Source organism: Neovison vison, chromosome 2 (genome assembly GCF_020171115.1).
Source record: "Neovison vison isolate M4711 chromosome 2, ASM_NN_V1, whole genome shotgun sequence".
In the NCBI taxonomy this organism is placed as follows: domain Eukaryota; kingdom Metazoa; phylum Chordata; class Mammalia; order Carnivora; family Mustelidae; genus Neogale; species Neogale vison.
Genome location: NC_058092.1, coordinates 107,266,538 through 107,286,644, shown reverse-complemented (window position 1 = coordinate 107,286,644; position 20,107 = coordinate 107,266,538). Strand labels below are relative to the sequence as shown.

The following is a 20,107-nucleotide window of genomic DNA, read 5'->3' as shown; positions in this document are numbered from 1 at the left end:
AAAGAGATAAACAAAAAACCAGACTCTTAAATATAGAGAACAAACTGGTGGTTGCCAGAGGGGAGGTGGGTGGAGGGACGGGTGAAGTAGGTAGAGGTTAGACTACCATGATGAGCACTGAGGAATGTATAGAATTGTTTAATCATTATATTGTGCACCTGAAACTAATATAACACTGTATTGAGTATCCTTGAATTTTAAAAAATAGCTGGGGATATAGCCCAAGAAACCACATTTCAGACAAATTCCCTATGAGTCTTTCTTGCAAAGGAAAAGCCCCACCATTATGCAAACAACTTGAGATGAAAACCCTCAAAGCCCTACCTGCAACAAGAGTGACTCAGCTGAAGCATGGGAGTCCTTTGTTCAGGGTGGTCTTTCAATGGTACCTGCCCCCCTTTTCTGGAAACAGTGTCCCAGCTGATTTGGGAAACAAAAGCACTGCTTCCCCAGCGCATGTCTTTGGCTCCTTCTGTTCCCTGCCACCCCTTTTTTCTCTGCTCTAACTGCTGGGTGGTCTCAGCTCTCTACGGAGCATTTCCATCATGAGGTATCCTGTTATTGTCTTCTCCTCTTGGTGAAAGAGAGGATGGAGATTAGTCTGGATCTCCATAGTTCTAGGATTTCTGCTAAGCCACCTCAGTGAGCTGAAAGAAATCACAACTGATACAAGTCAGGTCAAACAAGAGGATCCCAGAGGACAAGATCATAAGGGCAGCCCCTCCTGGGGGGTAGAGTAGCGGCATGATCAAAGTCAGATCTTTTAACATGGGGAAAACATAACAACTATAGTATGAAGAGGATGCTGCCATGGAGAGAGAAGAGGATGCTGCCATGGAGAGAGAGGAGGGTGAGGACCATGGCGAGGAGTGTGAGAAGAGACAAAATAGATTAAATGAAGACGGAAACAAATGGTGTTTAACTTGGGTGGGGAGGAGGATATTTACCGTTGAGATAGAGTTCCGTGAGACTTCTTTTCTGGGAAAGTGCTGGATCTGGGAGAAGGAGGCTCAGCATGCCAGAGCTTAAAGACTGGGGGCTTGCCAGTAACTGTCTGGAGTTACAAGCACAGACTTTGAATGTAAGGAGAGTTTCTTACCCAGAGAGCCTCTGCCTTTTGGTTGTCTAGCTAAACCAACACCCAGTGCAACCTGCTCTAAAAGTCTACTTTCTGGGCATTGTCTATTTTAGCAGCCATTTGCAGTCTTTTTATACCTTTCTGCCAAAATTGCCAAACAACTGCCTCTAAAAACCCAAAATACTGTTGCTTGTTCAATCCTTTCTATGTAAATACAATATCAAGGCATACATATTCCCACCTTCCCACCCTTACTGAGGACTGTCAAAAAGTCAATCCTCATTCTCTTTAATTAAAATAGATTGTATGGCTCCTTCTCAAATAAAAAATCAAAGAATTTTAGATAGTTCTTTTTGAGTTCTCTCCAGTTTCCGGATGTTCACATTCTTCAAAAAATGAAACTAACTTAAACATAAATGCAATATTCTACTGAGATATGACTCATTAATTCAGTAGAAGGTTTTTCCCCCCTGACTTTTGATATTCTTCTTAATATACTCCAATATCATTTTCTTGTTTCATTTAAACTGAGGTCAATTTTGACCTCCTCATGTCTCACCTCTCACTACCACCCCTGCCTGTGGGATGCTTTTTTTTGTTTTTGTTTTTAAAAATATTTTATTTAAAACATTTTAAATATTTAAAAATATTTTATTAAAAATATTTTTTTTATTTATTTGACAGAGATCACAAGTTGGCAGAGAGGCAGGCAGAGAGAGAGAGAGAGAGAGGGGGAAGCAGGCTCCCTGCTGAGCAGAGAGCCTGATGCGCGGACTCCATCCAGGACCCTGAGATCATGACCTGAGCTGAAGACAGAGGCTTAACCCACCGAGCCACCCAGGCGCCCCGATGCTTTTGTTTCTTTTTTTGGTATGAATTTTATTCTTATACTTGTTGGTTTTACATTTCACTCTGGCTGCATAAGGTCAATTTCCAATAAATCCCCTTGAATACGGAAGTGGACACACGTTTTTGATGTTGATTTGCCCAGCTGATGATTTTTTTTTTATATACTTTTATTCAGGTTACCAGTATGCTGAACATGAGCACACTTGGGAGGTATCTTGACTGATTTGCTGAAGGTTGCCATAGAGCCATTGTATATGGCTCATGAATGGGACCTACCTAGAGAGCATGGTACAATCTGGCCTTAGGTACTTGTTGGGTAATCCATGAGCTGCTTGTGCAGGGGTGTTGAGGGGTGTTATGGCTGAGATCGCCAAGGGAGGCTCAAGTGTGGCAAGGGAGGGACTTATGTGACCCACCTTCTCATTCTCACTGAGGTTGAAGCGGTAAACCTGAGGCAAAGGAGGAAACTAGCTCCAGGTCAGGCTTTCAGTGGGTGTTGTGGGGCAGAATACAGAGATAAGAATTCAGGTTCTTCAGGTCAAGGAGTAGACCGACTGCAAAAGGGGACTGATGCAATCCAAACCAACCCTGGTGATGGAAGAATCATCCTGTGTGGTTGGAATCCAGGGGCTCTGCCTCCCTGCCATGGTCTCTGCCGGCGCTATGCGGTGAAGGGGAGCTGTCCTACCAGTTGGGCCGCGGGTCTCGAGACATGGGCCTGCGTGTGGCCTTCATCACCTGCTACCTGGGCCCTCCTCACCCACATGCTCGCACACTCACAGGCCTGAAGCCAGCTAACTTCATACACACTTTGGGAGATGCATATATTTACCTGAATCATGTTGGGCGGCTGAAAATCCTCAAAATGCTTCTAAAAGTTGAGACAATCGATGACTTCAAGGCTGAAGGCTTTCAGATTGAGGGGTATGATCCTCACCTTACTATTAAAATGGAAATGGCTGCTTAATAAAGTGCTTTTAAGGCCATCTTTAGGGATTGGATGGAATGCCCAGGTGAAAGTTCGTTTGCCCTCAAGGAAGAAGGAACTAGGTCAAAAATCTATTGGTGACCACAGTTATTATTAACTTTTAAGGATATTGCCACTGGCAAACATAACCTGGCTGGTGATCTTAGTAACAAAAGGCCTCGAGTTTGGTTAACTCACCAAGGATGTGTGAAAATGCCAAGGTTGGGAATAAAGTCAGGAGAGTGAAAATTTATATACTCTTAAAAATGTGTACATGCATTTCAATCCCACATTTTTAAAAAAGATTTTACTTATTTTTTTTAAAGATTTTATTTATTTATTTGACAGACAGAGATCACAAGTAAGCAGAGAGGCAGGCAGAGAGAAAGGGAAGCAGGCTCCCCGCCGAGCAGAGAGCCCGATGCCGGACTCGATCCCAGAACCCTGAGATCATGACCTGAGCCAAAGGCAGCGGCTCAACCCACTGAGCCACCCAGGCGCCCTTTATTTACTTATTTGACAGAAAGAGAGACAGCAAGAGAGGGAACACAAGTAGGGCGAGTGGGAGAGGGAGAAGCAGGTTTCTTTTCTTTTCTTTTTTTTTTAAAAGATTTTATTTATTTATTTGACAGAGATCACAAGTAGGCAGAGAGGCAGGCAGAGAGAGAGAGAGAGCAGGAAGCGGGCTCTCTGAGAGCCCGATGTGAGCCTCGATCCCAGGACCCTGGGATCATGACCTGAGCCGAAGGCAGAGGCTTTAACCCACTGAGCCACCCAGGCGCCCCGAGAAGCAGGTTTCTTACCGAGCAGGGAGCCCAATGCAGGGCTCGATTCCAGGACCCCAGGACCATGACCCGAGCGGAAGGCAGATGCCCAACGACTGAGCCACCCACATTTTTATAAAGAAGGTCAGTGAATTTCAAGAATTACATATAAGCTATTCCCCCAAATTTGAGCAAGCTGAAAAACACCAGCTGTCATAATAATGTACAGTCATGGTCATAAACATTTAAAGTTATATTTGCTTTAGGGACCCCTGGGTGGCTCAGTCAGGTGGGCGTCTGCTTCCAGCTCAGTTCATGATCCCAGGGTCTTGGGGTCGAGTCCTGCATCGGGCTCCTTGCCCAGCGGGGAGTCTGTTTCTCCCTTTGCCTGCTGCTCCTCCTGCTTTGTGTTCTCTCTCTGACAAATAAGTAAATATAATCTTAAAAAAAAAAACGTTATATTTGCTTTATATATTGCTGTAATAAAGAAGTGTTTTGCAAAAGAAAAAAAAGAAGAAATAGCTAATAGATGAAACTCATTTTTCCTTTAACCTTTCTATGAATTTTTAGGCCGTCACTGGTTTTAGCCTTTCCTCACAAATTTGACTCTTTGTATTCAATACGTATAGACAATAATTTTTAAATAAAAATTTATTAATTTGATCCATTCATTTAAAGGTCGATGTCGATGCCTCCAAGTTCACAGCCAAGAATGCTATTGAATAGGGCTGGAAAAGTTCTGGAGAACATTCTTCTAGACCATCCAGACATCATGTCACAAGGCATCCTAGGCAGAGCCGGAAGAGTGACTCTGAGCGTAAGAATGAGGGGTTGCCAGGGGGACACCTGGAGCAGACTGTGTCGTGCCTAGGGAGGGAGGGAGAGACAGCGGCCGTGATGTCTGCAGGGACAGAGGGAACTCTTCACTGACTACTCCTTCACTGACTATTCGAAAAAAGCTGACATTCTTTTCCTTCCTTACTCACATTCAGCTGGAAGTGGGAAAGGGAGGGAGAGAGCGCTAAGCAGGGATCCAGTTCTCAGCTAGTGACTCCCTGGTTATCTGCAAAGATGGAGCAAGGGACATATATACTAACTGTGAACTTCCCAGAGCTATTTACTCCTGCATTCCTAGGGATGTGTAGATAGGACTGTATAAGAAGCAGCCATCGTATTCAAATTGAGAATAACTATTACAGTTTTGGCTCATGTGGGTCTAAGCAATTTTTGTACCTTCCACCCTCTTCTCTTTGTCTCTGTAACTGGGTACTGCTGTGGAAAGGGGGAACGTGGAAGTGACCAGGTTTGGGCTTTGCCCTCTGTAAGCTGAAAACTCCAGTTTGCTTTCCAAAAAGCCCTTTTCTTGTGGTGGAGCTGAGGCACAGACTTCGGGTTCTACCCATGGAAGCCAGATGTGGATACTATCAGAGGGAGTTAAAAAACTCAGACAATCATAGCCCTGGGAAGCAGATGCTCTCAAAGATATACTTTCCGGCAACCACCAAAGTTAGAGCCTTAGAGCCTTAGCCACAGAGAACCCCTGGGGGCTTCATGCAGTGGCTCGAGAGCGTGATGTGGCTGAGTCACATGCGAGCAGGCCGCACACTCATGCGCAATGGCTGCAGCTCTGGGACAGTCTCTCCTATGAATTAGCTGCTACTGTGATGCTGTAGGGGCTCTGGCCACTCTTCTCCTGAGCTTGACAAGGGAGAAGGGATGTGGAAGTACTGGTCTCTGAGTGACAGCCTCCTGTGGCAAGTATGGGAATATGGGTTCTTCACGTAATGGGCGGTGGCAGGTGGTATCCGGGGCACGAGGCCGTGGTAAGAAAGTGGGATGTGGTCCTCCCTCTGTTGATGCGGCCATCGTGGAAGTCTCGGTTCTATCATGTGCCAGTCAGGCCATAAGCCAGGTGCAGGACCAGGTAGTGTTGGGAGTTACACGAATGGGCATCGTGTCAGACAGCCCTAAGCACGAGACCCAGCTCTGCCTAGGGCAAAACACTCAATGTCTTCATGTATAAAATGGGGACAACTGTGCCTGCCCTGCTTCCCTCTCTGGGCAGATTGTCAGGAAGACTAGGGTACTGCACACACAACGACATGCCTTTTCACTGGGAGCCTATGTGTCCTTTGAGACCCTAGATGTGGACAGAACCAGTTTTTCCCCTTTCCTACTTTTTCCTTGGTCAGCACTGCTGAGCACGTGTTCCAGTCTCTCCTGCAGGCGGTCATTGAAGCAGATGGACTCCTCCAGGCGCTGGCGCAGGTTCTGGATCTCCACAAGATTCTTTTCCAGTAGGTCAGCCCCTGTTGCATCCCACCAAGACACGGGAGAGGTAAGAGGTGGGGAAAGCCAGTCACTCATGGGCAGCTATGGAGACTGCCCAGAACTTCTCTTCCAGATCCCTGCCCATCCCTGTAATTCTGTCAACTTCTTTCTCTCACTTGGGCACTCAAGAAGCAGCAGGCAAATTTGTTTAAAGAGCTCGTGGGCTTTTAAACACAAGATGGCCCTCTGTAAGGAAACCCCACAGGGCCTCCTCCCAGATAGAGGCCGAGTGCATCTGAGAGAGATGGACACTGGGCTGGAAAACAAGGGTGAGAATCTGCTACAGGCCTCCAGGTAGGACTGGCCGAACAATGAGAAAGTTGGTCTATTTCCTGGTAGTAATCCAGAAGGACTCGCTCTCTACCTCATACCTATCTTACCTGATGATCCATGACTAAAAGTCTTTAATATCCACCCACTAATAGAAAGGCAAAGGTAAATGCATATTAAATTAAATCAGGCAGCGAATAATGAGAGACACTGAGTGTTTCCCTTTAACCACTTTCAGTAAAGAGTGACAAGGAGGGGACTGGTAAGGTGTTAGGACCTGAAGGAGGAAAAGGAGAGAAGGGGACTCCTCTGAGGAAGGCAGAGGATACACTAAGGGAAGGGGAAAGAGGCCAAAAATGGGCTTCATCTACCAGGACATCTTGCTTAGGGCCCGGTTTTTCTCTGAGGGTTCCAAATGTCTTATTGTTGCACTGTTTGGGTTCCCGAAACTGACATGCTTCAAGCCATTCCTCTTTATGGCTGTACGTTTAGTCACTGGTGGCCAGGACATCTGGCTCTAAACTCAGTAGCAAAGTTTGAGAGGCAAGACTGACTGATAGTTGCATACAAAGGATGTGTGAGTGTACTTGGAGAAATAGTCTCCCCTGTTGCAGTAAATAGCTCTTGACCTAAGGAAGACCTTTCCCGTGGAATCCAGAGCTGGGAATTCTAAGAACAGTCTCAGTGTAGGCCTAGAAAGATTATAGCCCAGAGAAAAGGGAGCCCACGAATGTGAAACAACTCATCCTCTCTGTGGAGTGCCTCAGAATGCCCCTGACTTCCTGTATTCTCCTGCTTAGCCTGAATCCCCGTGTAGGGGGAATGGGAGAGGCACTTAGAAAGGACCAGCCCTGGGCTGGCATCTTATTCTCTGGCTGAGCCACCAGATACCACCCCCCTTCATCTCACCCAGTTCTGTGAGCCAGGATCTAACACAGGAATAAAAAAATCCTTGGGTCCTGAAAGAATGTGCTCATTCCCAACAATGAGCTCTACTTCACCATCCGCTCCTTTGTGTTTACCGGAGGGCTTAGAGTTGGGCCGGTACAAAGAGGAGAAAGAGGATAGGTGCCCAGACGCATTCATTTTCTGAGGCCGCATCTCGTCCTGTGGGCCACTGCTCCCCCGGTGCGCTGGGTCTGGCATCTTGCTCAGTTGTGTGGCGCCGCTTGGAGGGGAGGAGGGCTGGGCGGATCTGGCATCTGGATGGTTGCTGAGCAACGAAGCTGAATCAGCAGGAGTGGCCCGGCTGACATCTGTCCAGAAAGGAACATGAGGGAGAAACCAGTGGGAAGTCAGAAATAAAGTATCTTAAAGATAATTATACTGGGGGGCGCCTGGGTGGCTCAGTGGGTTAAGCCGCTGCCTTCGGCTCAGGTCATGATCTCAGGGTCCTGGGAACGAGTCCCGCATCGGGCTCTCTGCTCTGCAGGGAGCCTGCTTCCTCCTCTCCCTCTCTCTGCCTGCCTGTCTATCTGCTTGTGATCTCTGTCTGTCAAATAAATAAATAAAATCTTTTAAAAAAAAAAAAAGATAATTATACTGGGTTGAATAGTGTCCTCCAAAAAGGTCATGTCTACCTAGAATCTCAGAACATGACCTTATTTGAAAATGAGTCTTTGCAGATGTGATGAGTTAGAATGAGACGATACTGGATTAGGGTGGACCTTCGTCCAACATGACTGATGTCCTTAAAAGAATAGGAGAGGAGACACAGATAAAGAGACACACAGGGTGAGAGGACCCCGTGATGAGGGAGTCAGGAGGAAGACACTGAAGTGATCCATCTACAAGCCAACGGAGGCTCCCAGCGACCACCAGAAACCAGGAAGAGCATGGCCCAGCTGACTCCTTGATTTCAGACTTCTAGCCTCCAGAACTTGGACAGAACAAATGTCTGTTTGTTTTGAAACACACAGTTCGGGGCGCCTGGCTGGCTCAGTGGGTTAAAGCCTGTGCCTTGGGCTCAGGTCATGATCCCAGCGTCCTGGGATGGAGCCCCGCATGGGGCTTTCTGCTCAGCGGGGAGCCTGCTTCCTCCTCTCTCTCTCTGCCTGCCTCTGCCTACTTAGGATCTCTCTCTGACAAATAAATAAATAAAATCTTAAAAAAAAAAAAAAAACACAGTCTATGGATACTTTGTTACAGCAGCCTTAAAAAAATGAATACAGTAATCCCTGGACTGAAGACTAGAGCAGATATCAGAACTCGAGCACAGGCAGTGATTTCTCTGACTCTGCCATAGTAACATTATTCAAGATACGTCTCCTTTAGCAAGGGAAACAAAAGCAAAATTAAACTATTGGGACTACAACAAAATAAAAAGCTTTTGTGCAACAAAGGAAACCTTTGACAAAACAAAATGACAACATGCTGAATGAGAATATCTTGCAAATGATATATCCAATAAGGGGTTAATATCCACATATATAAAGAACTTACATAACTCAACACCAAAACCCCCCAAATAATCCAATTAAAAAATGGACATGGGGGGTGCCTGGGTGGCTCAGTGGGTTAAGCCGCTGCCTTCAGCTAAGGTCATGGTCCCAGGGTCCTGGCATGGAGTCCCACATCAGGCTCTCTGCTCAGCAGGGAACCTACTTCCTCCTCTTTCTCTCTGCCTGCCTCTCTGCCTACATGTGATCTCTCTCTGTCAAATAAATAAATAAAATCTTTAAAAAAAATGGACATGGAACAAAAATAGGCCTTTTTTTTTTCAAATAAGACATACAGATGGCCAACAGACAAATGAAAAGATGCTCAAAATCACTCATCATTGGGGAAATGCAAATCAAAACCCCAATGAGGTATCACCTCTCACCTGTCAGAATAGCTAAAATAAAAAATGTAAGTGTCAGCGAGTGGGAATGTAGAAGAAAAGGAACCCTTATGCACTGTTGGTGGGAATGCAGGCTGATGCCGCCGCTGTGGAAAACAGTATGGAGGTTCCTCAAAAAGTTAAAAATAGAACTACCAATATGATCCAGTAATTCTACTTCTGGGTATTTACCCAAAAAAACCAAAAGCCTGAATTTGAAAAGATATACACAACCCTATGTTTACTGCAGCATTATTTACAGTTGCCAAATTATGGAAGCAAGTGTCCACCCATAGAGGAATGGATAAAGAAGATGTGGTGTATATATACAATGGAATAATATTCAGCCATAAAAAGAATAAAATCTTGCCATTTGTGACAACGTGGAAGGAGCTACAGGATATAATGTTAAGTGAAATAAGTTCGTCAGAGAAAGACAAATACTGTATGATTTCACTAATATGTGGAATTTTAAGAAACAAATGAACCAAGGAAAAAAGAGATAAAAACCAGACTCTTAAATATAGGGAACAAACTGGTGGTTGCCAGAGGGGAAGTGATGGTATGATGGGGGAAATAGGTGAAGGGGATTAAGAGTGAATTTATCATGATGAGCGCTGAGAAATGTATAGAATTGTTTTTTGTTTTTGTTTTTTGAGAGAGAGAGAGAGAGAGAAAGCGAGGATGGGGGAAAGAGAATCTTAAGCAAGCTCCGTGCCAAGCATGGAGACCGATGTGGGGCTCAATCTCATGACCCTGAGATCATGACCTGAGCTGAAACCAAGAGTCAGATGCTTAATTGTCTGAGCCCCCAGTTCCCAGGTGCACCAGAGAATTGCTGAGTCACACTGTTGTACATCTGAAACGAATATAACTGTATCTGACTATACTTGAATTTAAAAAAAAGGAAAAACAAAGAAGTAGTGGTTAGATGTAGTATTTGAGGGTTTCAGTGCATGCACATGAGAAGTACAAAGGTCTCTCTCCTGGCTCCCTCCAAGATTCCCAGTGCTGGAATGATCCCAGAGAGGAACTGCAGAAATGTCTCCTCCAGTAGTAGAGCTCACTGCCCCTCTTAGAAATGATGAGATTAAGGAGATGAAGCATTTTGCTGGTCTGTGAACAGGTAATATACTCACCCTTCATGAGACCATTCTATACTGGGGATTGTTGGAGGAGGAAGAGAAAGGGAAAATGGCTTCCATTAATAGCCGATGTGTTGAGAACTTAAACAGGTTGATGCTCCTGGTGCCTCCCTCTCCTCCTATCTCCTACTCTGGATGCCTACCAGGCGAGGGAGTCTCGGAGGATGGCAGGTGGTGATTTGGATCCCACCCAGAATGGCTCATGAGACTGTAAAAATAATTCTTAAATATAGATTAGATTGCCTGACTCCTGTCCAAAGAATGACTGTTTTTTTTATACATGGGGGATTGCAGAAGCAAAAATATACGGCACCAATGATGCTATGAGAACCTGACTATGCCCTTTGCTGTCTCCCTTTGCGAAAAAACAAACAAACAAACCAAAACCCTCCTGGGTAGCAGGGCCATAATTCAGCTAAAAATATGAGTCAGTTTCCTTTCAAGGATTATTACCAAGGACCACAGAGTAGGCAATTTCTCTTCTGAGAAGATAGGAGTGAAGTCCTTAGTTCCCTTCAACCAAGTCAAGTTTCTCTAAGGAACTGTGCACTTAAGTCAACATCTGGTAGATCTTCTCCTTCTATTATGGATGGCATTACCTAATAACCGATTAATTAACATCACTGTGAAAGAAAGAAGAAGGTAAACCACATAAGCCTTTAGCACAATGCCCAACAATGTAGGCACTCAACCAAAAGGTGATTCCCAGCCCCTTCCAAACCTCCTTTACCCCCTCTGCAGAAAACCCGCTTATTCTCAACCAAGTCCACAGGAGGTCCAATCCATCAGTAATAGTGGTCAGCCTTCTCATGTCCCGGTCTCCCCCGGCCACACAACACAGAAAATATGCCCTACACGGTAAACAGAAGGCAAGGGGGAACAGCCTCTTGCCAGGATAATTCTGCATCACAGGGAAGCTCCCACATCAATCACACTTTTTGTTAAATACTCTAGAAGTTTTGGCTCAAAAAAGCAAAGGAGGAGCAAGTGATAAGCCATTGACTCTCTGAGAGGATAATGACTTCAGATGGAAAAAAGAAGGGCTTCCGTCTCCCTCAGAAAAGCTAGTGGTGGGGGATAATAAGGCCAACACCACCCCAGAGGCCACATCTCCAGTGTGACCATTCCTACCAGTCATGGCAGGAGCTGCAGGTGAGGGGAAAGTGTGTCTGCCCCTCTGCCTCTGTCTCTCAGGGTAGCAATGAGGAGGAAGCAAGTGCGTTTGGGCAACTGAGTTCAGGGATGTAGTTAAAACCCCATGGGCCCATTGGAGGAGGTCATGTACATAGCAAGGGCAGCCCATATATTTATAAATTCTTGGATGAAAGTGCAATGTGTATAGGATCTTTTCTCATGTGCAGAGTGTCACAAAGAGTGGAGTGGGGCAAACACTAGCTCCAGAAACCCAGTAAAAGAGGTGTGGGAAGAGTGACTGCCTCCCTGTTCCGTCCCTGGCTGCTCAGGCCACAGTGCAGAGGACCGTCTGAGCTTTCGTGTTGTGCAGGCTCCAGATGAATGGCACCCCCAGCTGGGTGCTCTTCCGTAAGTTCCCTGACTTCATTGAGCCTCAGTGTCCTCGGCTGTGTTGTTAAATTGGGATACCACAACCTACCTGAGAGATTGGTTGGTTGTGCCGATTAAATGAGGCAAGAGATGTAAAGTAGTCAATAATGTGAGCATTAAATGTGTGCTCAATAAATGTGAACTCCTCTCTTTCCTTGGTTTCTTTCTTTCTTTCTTTTTTTTAAAAGATTTTATTCACTTATTTGACAGAGATCACAAGTAGGCAGAGAGGCAGGCAGTGAGAGAGAAGGAAGCAGGCTCCCCACTGAGCAGAGAACCCGATTTGGGGCTCAATCCCAGAACCCTGGGATCATGACCTGAGCCAAAGGCAGAGGCTTTAACCCACTGAGCCACCCAGGCACTCCTCTTTCCTTGGTTTCTATCATCCTGGGGGAAATGCTATATTGCTCTCATCCTCAGGGTAAAATGAGAAGCAGGAATAGTACCAGGTGTAAGCTACTATGGTTTATTCATTGCCTAAGACAGTCAATTCAGGGGGAAAAAATCAGATATAGCCAGAGACAAAGGATGGTTTCTCGGTGTTGTCCTCACTGGGATTTGCTTGCTATAGTTCCCTAAAAATAGAAATGCATTTCCTGGGAGGGAAATTAAAGAAAAACTGAGCAGGAAAAAAATGAAGGTTTGATTTTAAATGTACTCTCCTCCTTCTACCTCCCACCACAGCTACCCAAAGCCCCTGCTTGGGGGATTCTGGGGAGGGGCAGGCTGGTGATGGATACAGCCTGAACCCAAGACATGTCCCAGTTAATGAAGGTTCAGAGGACATTGTGGCTGAATTTTTAGAATGATGGATGGGCTCAGCAAATCCACAAATGATGAAGGATATTTAGTGGCAAACAGAAAATAGGAACCGTGACTGTTTACCCCAAGGATTTCAAGATCAGAGGCCCAATGTGAGGGAAGTTCATGCCCATGATGTGAAGGGTGACATGACTGGGTTACAATGGTAAGGGAGTGTTTGCCCCTTCCTCTTCCCAACTCATGATTCCTCCTCTCAAATCCAACACCATGTATGTGCCAGAGAGGGTCTGGTGGCTGAGGACGTGTGGGACTAGGAATGGAAAAGAACCACCTGACACCCCTGGGGCCTACGCTTTGGAACTGAGTCCTGGGCCTGTGCTCTCCAGGGACATCAGGGTGGATCTGCAGGGCCTGGCTGCAAAGATACCTGCTTTTGGTGTAGACAAAGGAGCAAGCACCCAGCAACTGGACACGGTCTGGGTACTCACCGGTCACATCCACTGAAGGGCATGCTTCTGGCTCTTCATGAAGCAGGGAGGTGCTTCTGGAGGATGGATGGGCAGCAGACTGGCCACGGTTGCTGGAGTGTATCTGGGGCAGAGTCTGGGGCTGGGCCTCCTGCATGGTCCTTAGGACTTCTGTCACTTTACCCTTCATATGCTTCTCCCTTAAGATACTGGTAGGGTAAAAGAAAGAGGAAAAATAAACGTCACCTGAATGACATGGCTGTAACGATCTGGTGGCTCAAAGGACAAGCTCCAGAAGTCAAGGAGACTGTTCCTTAGGAGGAGAAGCCAAACACTTCATTTCTGTCTGGGGGTGGAGAGTGGGGAGCAGGGGAGAACAACAGTGGCCCAGAGCCTTGGCCACAAACATCCCGAGAAAGAGAGAAGACCCATTCAGCCCTTTCAGTAATGCTCCTGGCTCCTTCACGAGACAACCAGAACTCTTTGAGGGTTCGACACACTCCGTGAACAATGATGCTTTCAGTAATATCTGCTGTGGCCCATTTAAAACTGCTTCCGAGGCAATGTGGCCTCCCAGGTGTCTTGTAGTTTCTAGACCTTCCCGAAGTACTGCCATACAGTGAAAAGCTTTTTCTTCTTTTGTGAGGAAAATCTGTAGCTATTTAACATCTGCCGGCACCTCTGGGGTCACCATGGAAGAAACCAGATACAATTTCACTCTGGTCTTTAAAGATCTAGGGGAAATCAGAGGGGGTCCCTGAGGACTCAGGAGACTCACAAGACACTCACAAGACTAACCTAACCAAGTTAGGTTAGAGCAGGTCAGTATCGCTAAATTGATGAACTAATAGAGAATGGGACCAAAATAATAATAAATTAAAAAAATAGGAAACATGACCACTTCATCACTAGGGACACGTAATGATTTGATATTATAATCAGCCATTTGCTTTTCGTGGGGTGTAAGAGCTCCAGCTTTGAGTTTCTGGCCCTTGCTTCTAAATCCTTCACCAGATTATATGGTCTACAGCCCCTGAAAATTGGGAGTTACCTGAGAGTTCGCAGCATCTGTCTTGCTTGATTCTTTCCGCTTGTAGAGTCATCTGAAAACCAGATTCAAAAAGGACTAGTTATAATTTAAGCAGGTCTCATTCCTCACATTACAGAAAGGCATTGACTTTTCTCTGGGATCAGATGTGACTACTTGATTTTCCAGTCCAGGATACTCTGAATTTTCTCAGCAGACATTGGGTTGAGACTTTGGAGAACTTACCTGGCAGGCTTTCCTAACTTTCCAGAACTTACACACCACAGAGATGATCATTTCTTTTTGCTTTGTCTTAGGTCAGAGTCAAAAGTTAAAAATGTCACTTTTCCTACAGGCCATGGGACACTTGTTCAGAGGCCTCTGGACCACTCTAACCAGAGTCTCCAAGTCCTGCCAAAAGGCTGGGTTTTGGCCTCACATCTGTATACCCTGTCACAGCTTTCATGCAGAATCTACTCCTGTCTCTGTAGGGATGACAGACATCCCTGTCCTACCTCTGATCTGGTATCAGAAACCCACACAGTGGCCTCAAGCCTGCTCTTACTATGTACCCTCAGGTGCTCTAGGGAATATTCTATGAAAAAGGCACCTGAAAATAAATTTCCCACCACCAGGTTGTAGTATATACAGTATCTAAACCACGCCCAAATCAGCATGATTCTTTTATCATTTTTTGGAAATGCACTGATTAATATTGCTGATTTGATCCTTAGAACAATCATGCTGGTATTACTTGACCTAATTTTTTTTAGGTGAGAAAACAGAAATCAAGAGAAGGATGAATGTGTCTAGAGCTAGCAATGAACACATATAGACTAGAGCCACAGTCTTCAGATCCCAATTCAGGGCTCTGTTCACAGCAACCAGCTGCCCCCATTCTACCTATCTTGCTGCCAGTTAGTTTCAGATAAATGCTATCACCCCCCAGAGATGTCTTTTGCCCTAGCGACCACATTCCATGAGAGATAAAGGAGCTGGTCATCATCCTGACATCCCCATTCCTGTGTGCTTCTCTTCATTGTTCCTCTCCAGCCAGTCCTGACTCCACCATGGTTCCAAGATGGTCATTACAAAGCAGGACATCAGATTGAAAAGTCACTTGTAGATGAGTCTGGGCTTGTCTGAGGCTGGGGTCCTTGGGAGGGACTGAAGATCCTCCTGAGCCCTGGGACCAGCTTACCTGTGCTGAATTTGCTGGCAAGGCTCTCTGCCAGCAGGCTCCCCTTGGTCAGCTGCTCACGGAAGTGCTGTTCCATGTAGGGGTCAACTTTATTGCTGCTAAGGAGCTCCTCAAAAGTTTTCACTGTATTCCTGACATGCTGGATGAGAAGGGAAGAGAAAGCTCTCCCCATCCTCATCTTTTGCCTTAGGTGGGTCAATTCTCGAGCCTGATCCTGGATCAAGGAACGGTATTTCCTACAGTGGGAAAGAAACAGTAAATAGGGAAAGAGGTGACTGATACGGTACGGTACTTCAGCAGAAGGTCCTTAGAGAACTTCACCCCCAAATCCCCTACACTGAATTATATATAGCACATGTTTCATGACCTGAATGTGGTAAAGGGAATGAAGGAAGGAATACAAAGTTTTCTTCTCCTTAGAAGTTCTCTTCGAAACGTGTCTTTCCCCAGCCCCACACTTCTGAAGATGAAACCAGACTTTCTTCTCTAGTTCTGCTTTCAGATCTGCTCCGAGTCGCTCTCTTAGGTTTATAAACCATCTCAATACAGTAAACAAAGCCAGGCATTAATCGGAAAGTTGAAAGGAAAAACCATCATCTGAGAAAAGAAACCACTTGTTCCAGGCAACAGGATTCTTCCATCACCAGGATGGACCTATCTGCGTCTTTCCTATAGACAGCCAAGGCTCCATGGGTAGGACATCTTCAGTCTCCTTTAATTTAACCACTGTATTCTGCCACTTCTGTATGCTCCGGCGTAACTAACCAGCGCAGTGTTTTGCTCACAATGTTCAGAAGAATGATCTGAAAAATGACTTCCAAAAAAATGACGTGAACTAACTTCATATCCCATAATATCCTGGCCAACATGGCGACTATTTGTTATAGAGGAGAGTAAAAGAGGAGGTTTTAGTTCATCTTGTTCCTGAGAGAGGCTGAATGGATGAAGAGGAGGCAACAGGCCCAGATAGTAGGCCTAGGGTGCTCCCTTTACCCTCCTGCTACAAACTTGGGAAGTCACTTTACTACTCTGTGCCTCAGTTTCTTCGTCTGCAAAGTGAGGGTAAGATGACCATTTGCCTTTTTAGAAATGTGATCGAGATTGAGCTTTATTTTAAATGTTGGGAAGAGTAGAGCAATGCCAGTAAAGCATTTGTCTTATCAAAAAGAAGACAGTTTAGTCACTCATGACTTTGGTAATGGTGAATTTATCAGACCAACTTGACATCCCTTGTGCTTCTGTAGGTGTGCTAGAGCAGAACCAATGATTTTCAGTTTCACCTGTTTTTCTTGGAGACTCTGAGCCAACAGGGAGTACAGGGGCTAGTGGTTTCCTGAGAAGCTGAAATTTGCCTGAGGTCCCAGTCACTGGTTTAGAACAGGGAATCTAGGTGTTAGAAGGAGCCAGAATGGGGATCAGACAGGTCATCCCCCAGGTAGCATCAGATCCTTTTGAACCTTTTTTTTTTTTTTTTAAGATTTTATTTATTTATTTGACAGAGAGAGATACAAGTAGGCAGAGAGGCAGGCAGAGAGAGAGAGAGAGAGAGAGAGAGAGGGAAGCAGGCTCCCCGCTGAGCAGAGAGCCCGATGTGGGACTCGATCCCTGGACCCTGAGATCATGACCTGAGCCGAATGCAGCAGTTAACCCACTGAGCCACCCAGGTGCCCCCCTTTTGAACCTTTTAAACCACGTTATACTTTATTCATATTTTTTTCTTTATTTATTATTTTTTTTCTAGAATTTAGTTATTTGACAGACAGAGATCACAAGTAGGTAGAGAGGCAGGGGCGGGGGCGGGGAAGCAGACTCCCCACGGAGCAGAGAGCCTGATGCAGGGTTCGATCCCAGGACCTGAGATCATGACCTGAGCCGAAGGCAGAGGCTTTAACCCACTGAGCCATCCAGGCGCCCCTTACTCATATTTCTGACCAATGTTTCCAATATCATTAGGCAGTGGCTGGTTCCTAGAGTAAGAGCGCTTTCAGAGCTGGGAGTATTTTAGTCATCTTATATACACAGCCAAACCCAGAGGAGGCTCTCAGTAAACATTTCTTCCAGTTATGGGAAACAGAATCCTTACAAACCTCCACTCAGCTCTCATTGTGTTCCTGTCCTAAATGTCCTCTCAGGGATCCTCTGCATTTTCCATTAACGCAGAAAACCCTTAAGAAAGATCCTGTACTCACTTGGGGAGCTAGACTTGCAGGATATTGTCAGTCCTGGGTCCCTGACATTTCCTAGTTAGCGTCTTCACTCTAGGCACAATACTCAAGAATCTCTTCTTTGGAAAATAAGTAGGAGGAAGCATTTACTGAAATTAAATGGGTTTTACAGAATTCTCCTGTGTTGGGACTTCCTGACTATCCTAAACCTTTTACGTTGTTTGTTCAGGAATGTAATAATCAGGTTCAGGGAGCCCTTAACTCAAGAAAAGGAAGGGGAAAATAGCCCTCAGACTATTATAGCTTACAATTTCATCCAAAGACCAGGATATACCCAAATTGTTTATAAAGGGTGTAGCTGCAGCTGCTAAAATTACAGAACTCTCCCTGAAATTTGTTCAGGAAAATGAATTAAATTTACAGGTTCTTCATGCTGTAGAAAGTTTGCCAAACACAGCATACACACCATTTCTCAGCTAGTAGACAACATTTTGTGAGATTCTACTCTTGTCTCCTCAGTATTCTTTCCAGAAACTCTTTTTTTTAAAGATTTTATTTACTTATTTGAGAGAGAGAGAGAGAGTCCAAGGGGTGAGGGTGAGAGAGGGAGAAGCAGGCTCCCTGCTGAGATTCCTGCACTCTTGAAATCCTGCTACTCCCCTATCCTTACATAACAGAGGAGAGACTCATAACTGTTGAGTTGATCTCAAATCAAACTCCCAAATTAGATTTACAAGAAACCCTATTAAATGCTAATCCAGATTTAGTACTCTGCGTTGATATCTCCTATGCCAAAAATTCTGAATGAAAATATCAAGCCAAACCTGCTGTCATGACACAACATGAATTTTCAGGAAGGTGGGCCCTTTCTTTACTTAATTCAGCCCAACCTGCAGAGGTGTTGGTTCTCATTCGGGCCTGTAAATTGACAAAAGAAAGAACTGCAAATATTTATACCAATAGCAGGTATGCCTTCAGAGTAGTTCATGATTTTGGTATGCTCTGGAAACAAAGATTTTTGTTTTTTCTTTTCCTTCCAAGTAGTTTCTTTCTTTTAAAGATTTTATTTATTTATTTGACAGAGAGAAGGATCACAAGAAGGCAGAGAGGCAGGCAGAGAGAGGGGGAAGCAGGCTCCCTGCTGAGCAGAGAGCCCGATGTGGGGCTCGATGTGGGGCTCGATCCCAGGACCCTGAGATCATGACCTGAGCCAAAGGCAGAGGCTTAACCCACTGAGCCACCCAGGCGCCCCCCAAGTAGTTTCTATACACAACATGGGGCTCAAACCCACAACCCTGAGATCAAAAGTCACATGCCCTAACACTGAGCCAGCCGGGTGCCCCTGGAAAGAGAGATTTTCAACATAAAGTGGTACAGCTATAAAATAGGATCTCAGGTTGCTGACCTCCCCTCTATCTTATTAGTGTCTTCACAAGTTGCTATCACAGAAATTGAGGCTCATACCCTCCCATGAGATGCTGAATACCAGGGAAATGCGATGGCTAACTTTCGTGCTAAGGCTCCTAATGTACCAAAACATTCAATAAATTCCATAAAGTGGCCAAAGGATAGATACTAAACCTTTTAGTAAAAGCATTTTTCTGAATTTTCACAACCTATGGTCCACTGTAGGTTCAAGTCAGATTACTTAAGAAAATTTGTACACTAGACAAAAAATTGTATCACAGAAGTGACACCAAGAAGGATGCACATTTATCATAAAAAGAGGACTTTGGAGGGTACACATGACTGGCTTGTGCTTCCTGGATCTCTCAGTTACCACTCTTGCAAGTGCTTCAAGTGATTACCCACCACAGAATTGACTTTCCATATTATGAAAAAATATCATGGGTGATTGTTCTTTAAACTAGCATGACGAATTTATTCAATCATATAAACTGGTTAAAACCATTACCCCAGGGACTGCTCCCCAATATCTGGACCATTTGAACATTTTCAGTTATACTTTTTCAACTGTCTCCTTCTATGTGCTGTCAATATGTACTTGTGGTGGTATATTTATTTTCTAGATGGGTAGAAGCATTCCCATGTGGGCAAGCTGATGACACCACAGTAGCAGAGAAATTATTAGAAAATGTTTTCTATTCTGGGGAATCTCAAATGAAATTTCAAATGACAAGGGGCTCACTTTACCTGGATGGATTATCAAACTAAACAAGGTTATTCAAACATAATGGCCCTATCATTGTCTCTATCATCCTCAGCCTTTAGGGGAGGTCGATATTCTAAGATTAAACTTGGCAAATTGACTGAAGCCACAGAAGTACCTTGGCTTAAAGTGTTACCCTTAGCCCTTATGACAAAGAAGTCAACATCTTTTGGGAAACATAAATTAACACCTTATGAATTTATCATTAGGCAACCCATGCCTTCGATGATAGAACCCCATGCACAACCTGCCCTTGTAAATTCTAATATGACCCAATGCTTTAAAGTATGAATGCAATATTCAAAAATTTATATTCATCAGGTCAAGGAGGCTTTTAGAGACCCTCTGCCTGATGATAACATTATACTTCATACACTGGAACCTGGAGACTGGGGGTTCTGAAGGAGATATCAGTTAAAAATAGCACTTGTGCCTTGGTGAAAAGGACTCTACCAGGTTCTATTTTTTCACACAGCAGTTAAATTATAGGGTATTGAACTTCAGATCCATGTCTCTCAACTGAAGAG

General features: G+C 44.9%; 1 protein-coding gene across 1 annotated transcript; it reads right to left on the bottom strand.

Annotated features, from left to right (window-relative positions):
* Positions 1-4,329: 4,329 nt before the first annotated feature.
* LOC122898830 (myomegalin-like) lies at positions 4,330-15,465 on the bottom strand. Its single transcript, XM_044236512.1, has 6 exons — positions 15,246-15,465; positions 14,069-14,120; positions 13,039-13,226; positions 7,282-7,515; positions 5,836-5,967; positions 4,330-4,525 (listed from the first exon to the last, which is right to left on the bottom strand). Exons 1-6 carry the CDS (start codon positions 15,421-15,423, stop codon positions 4,446-4,448), a joined length of 864 nt encoding a protein of 287 aa, XP_044092447.1. The 5' UTR covers positions 15,424-15,465; the 3' UTR covers positions 4,330-4,445.
* Positions 15,466-20,107: the final 4,642 nt, after the last annotated feature.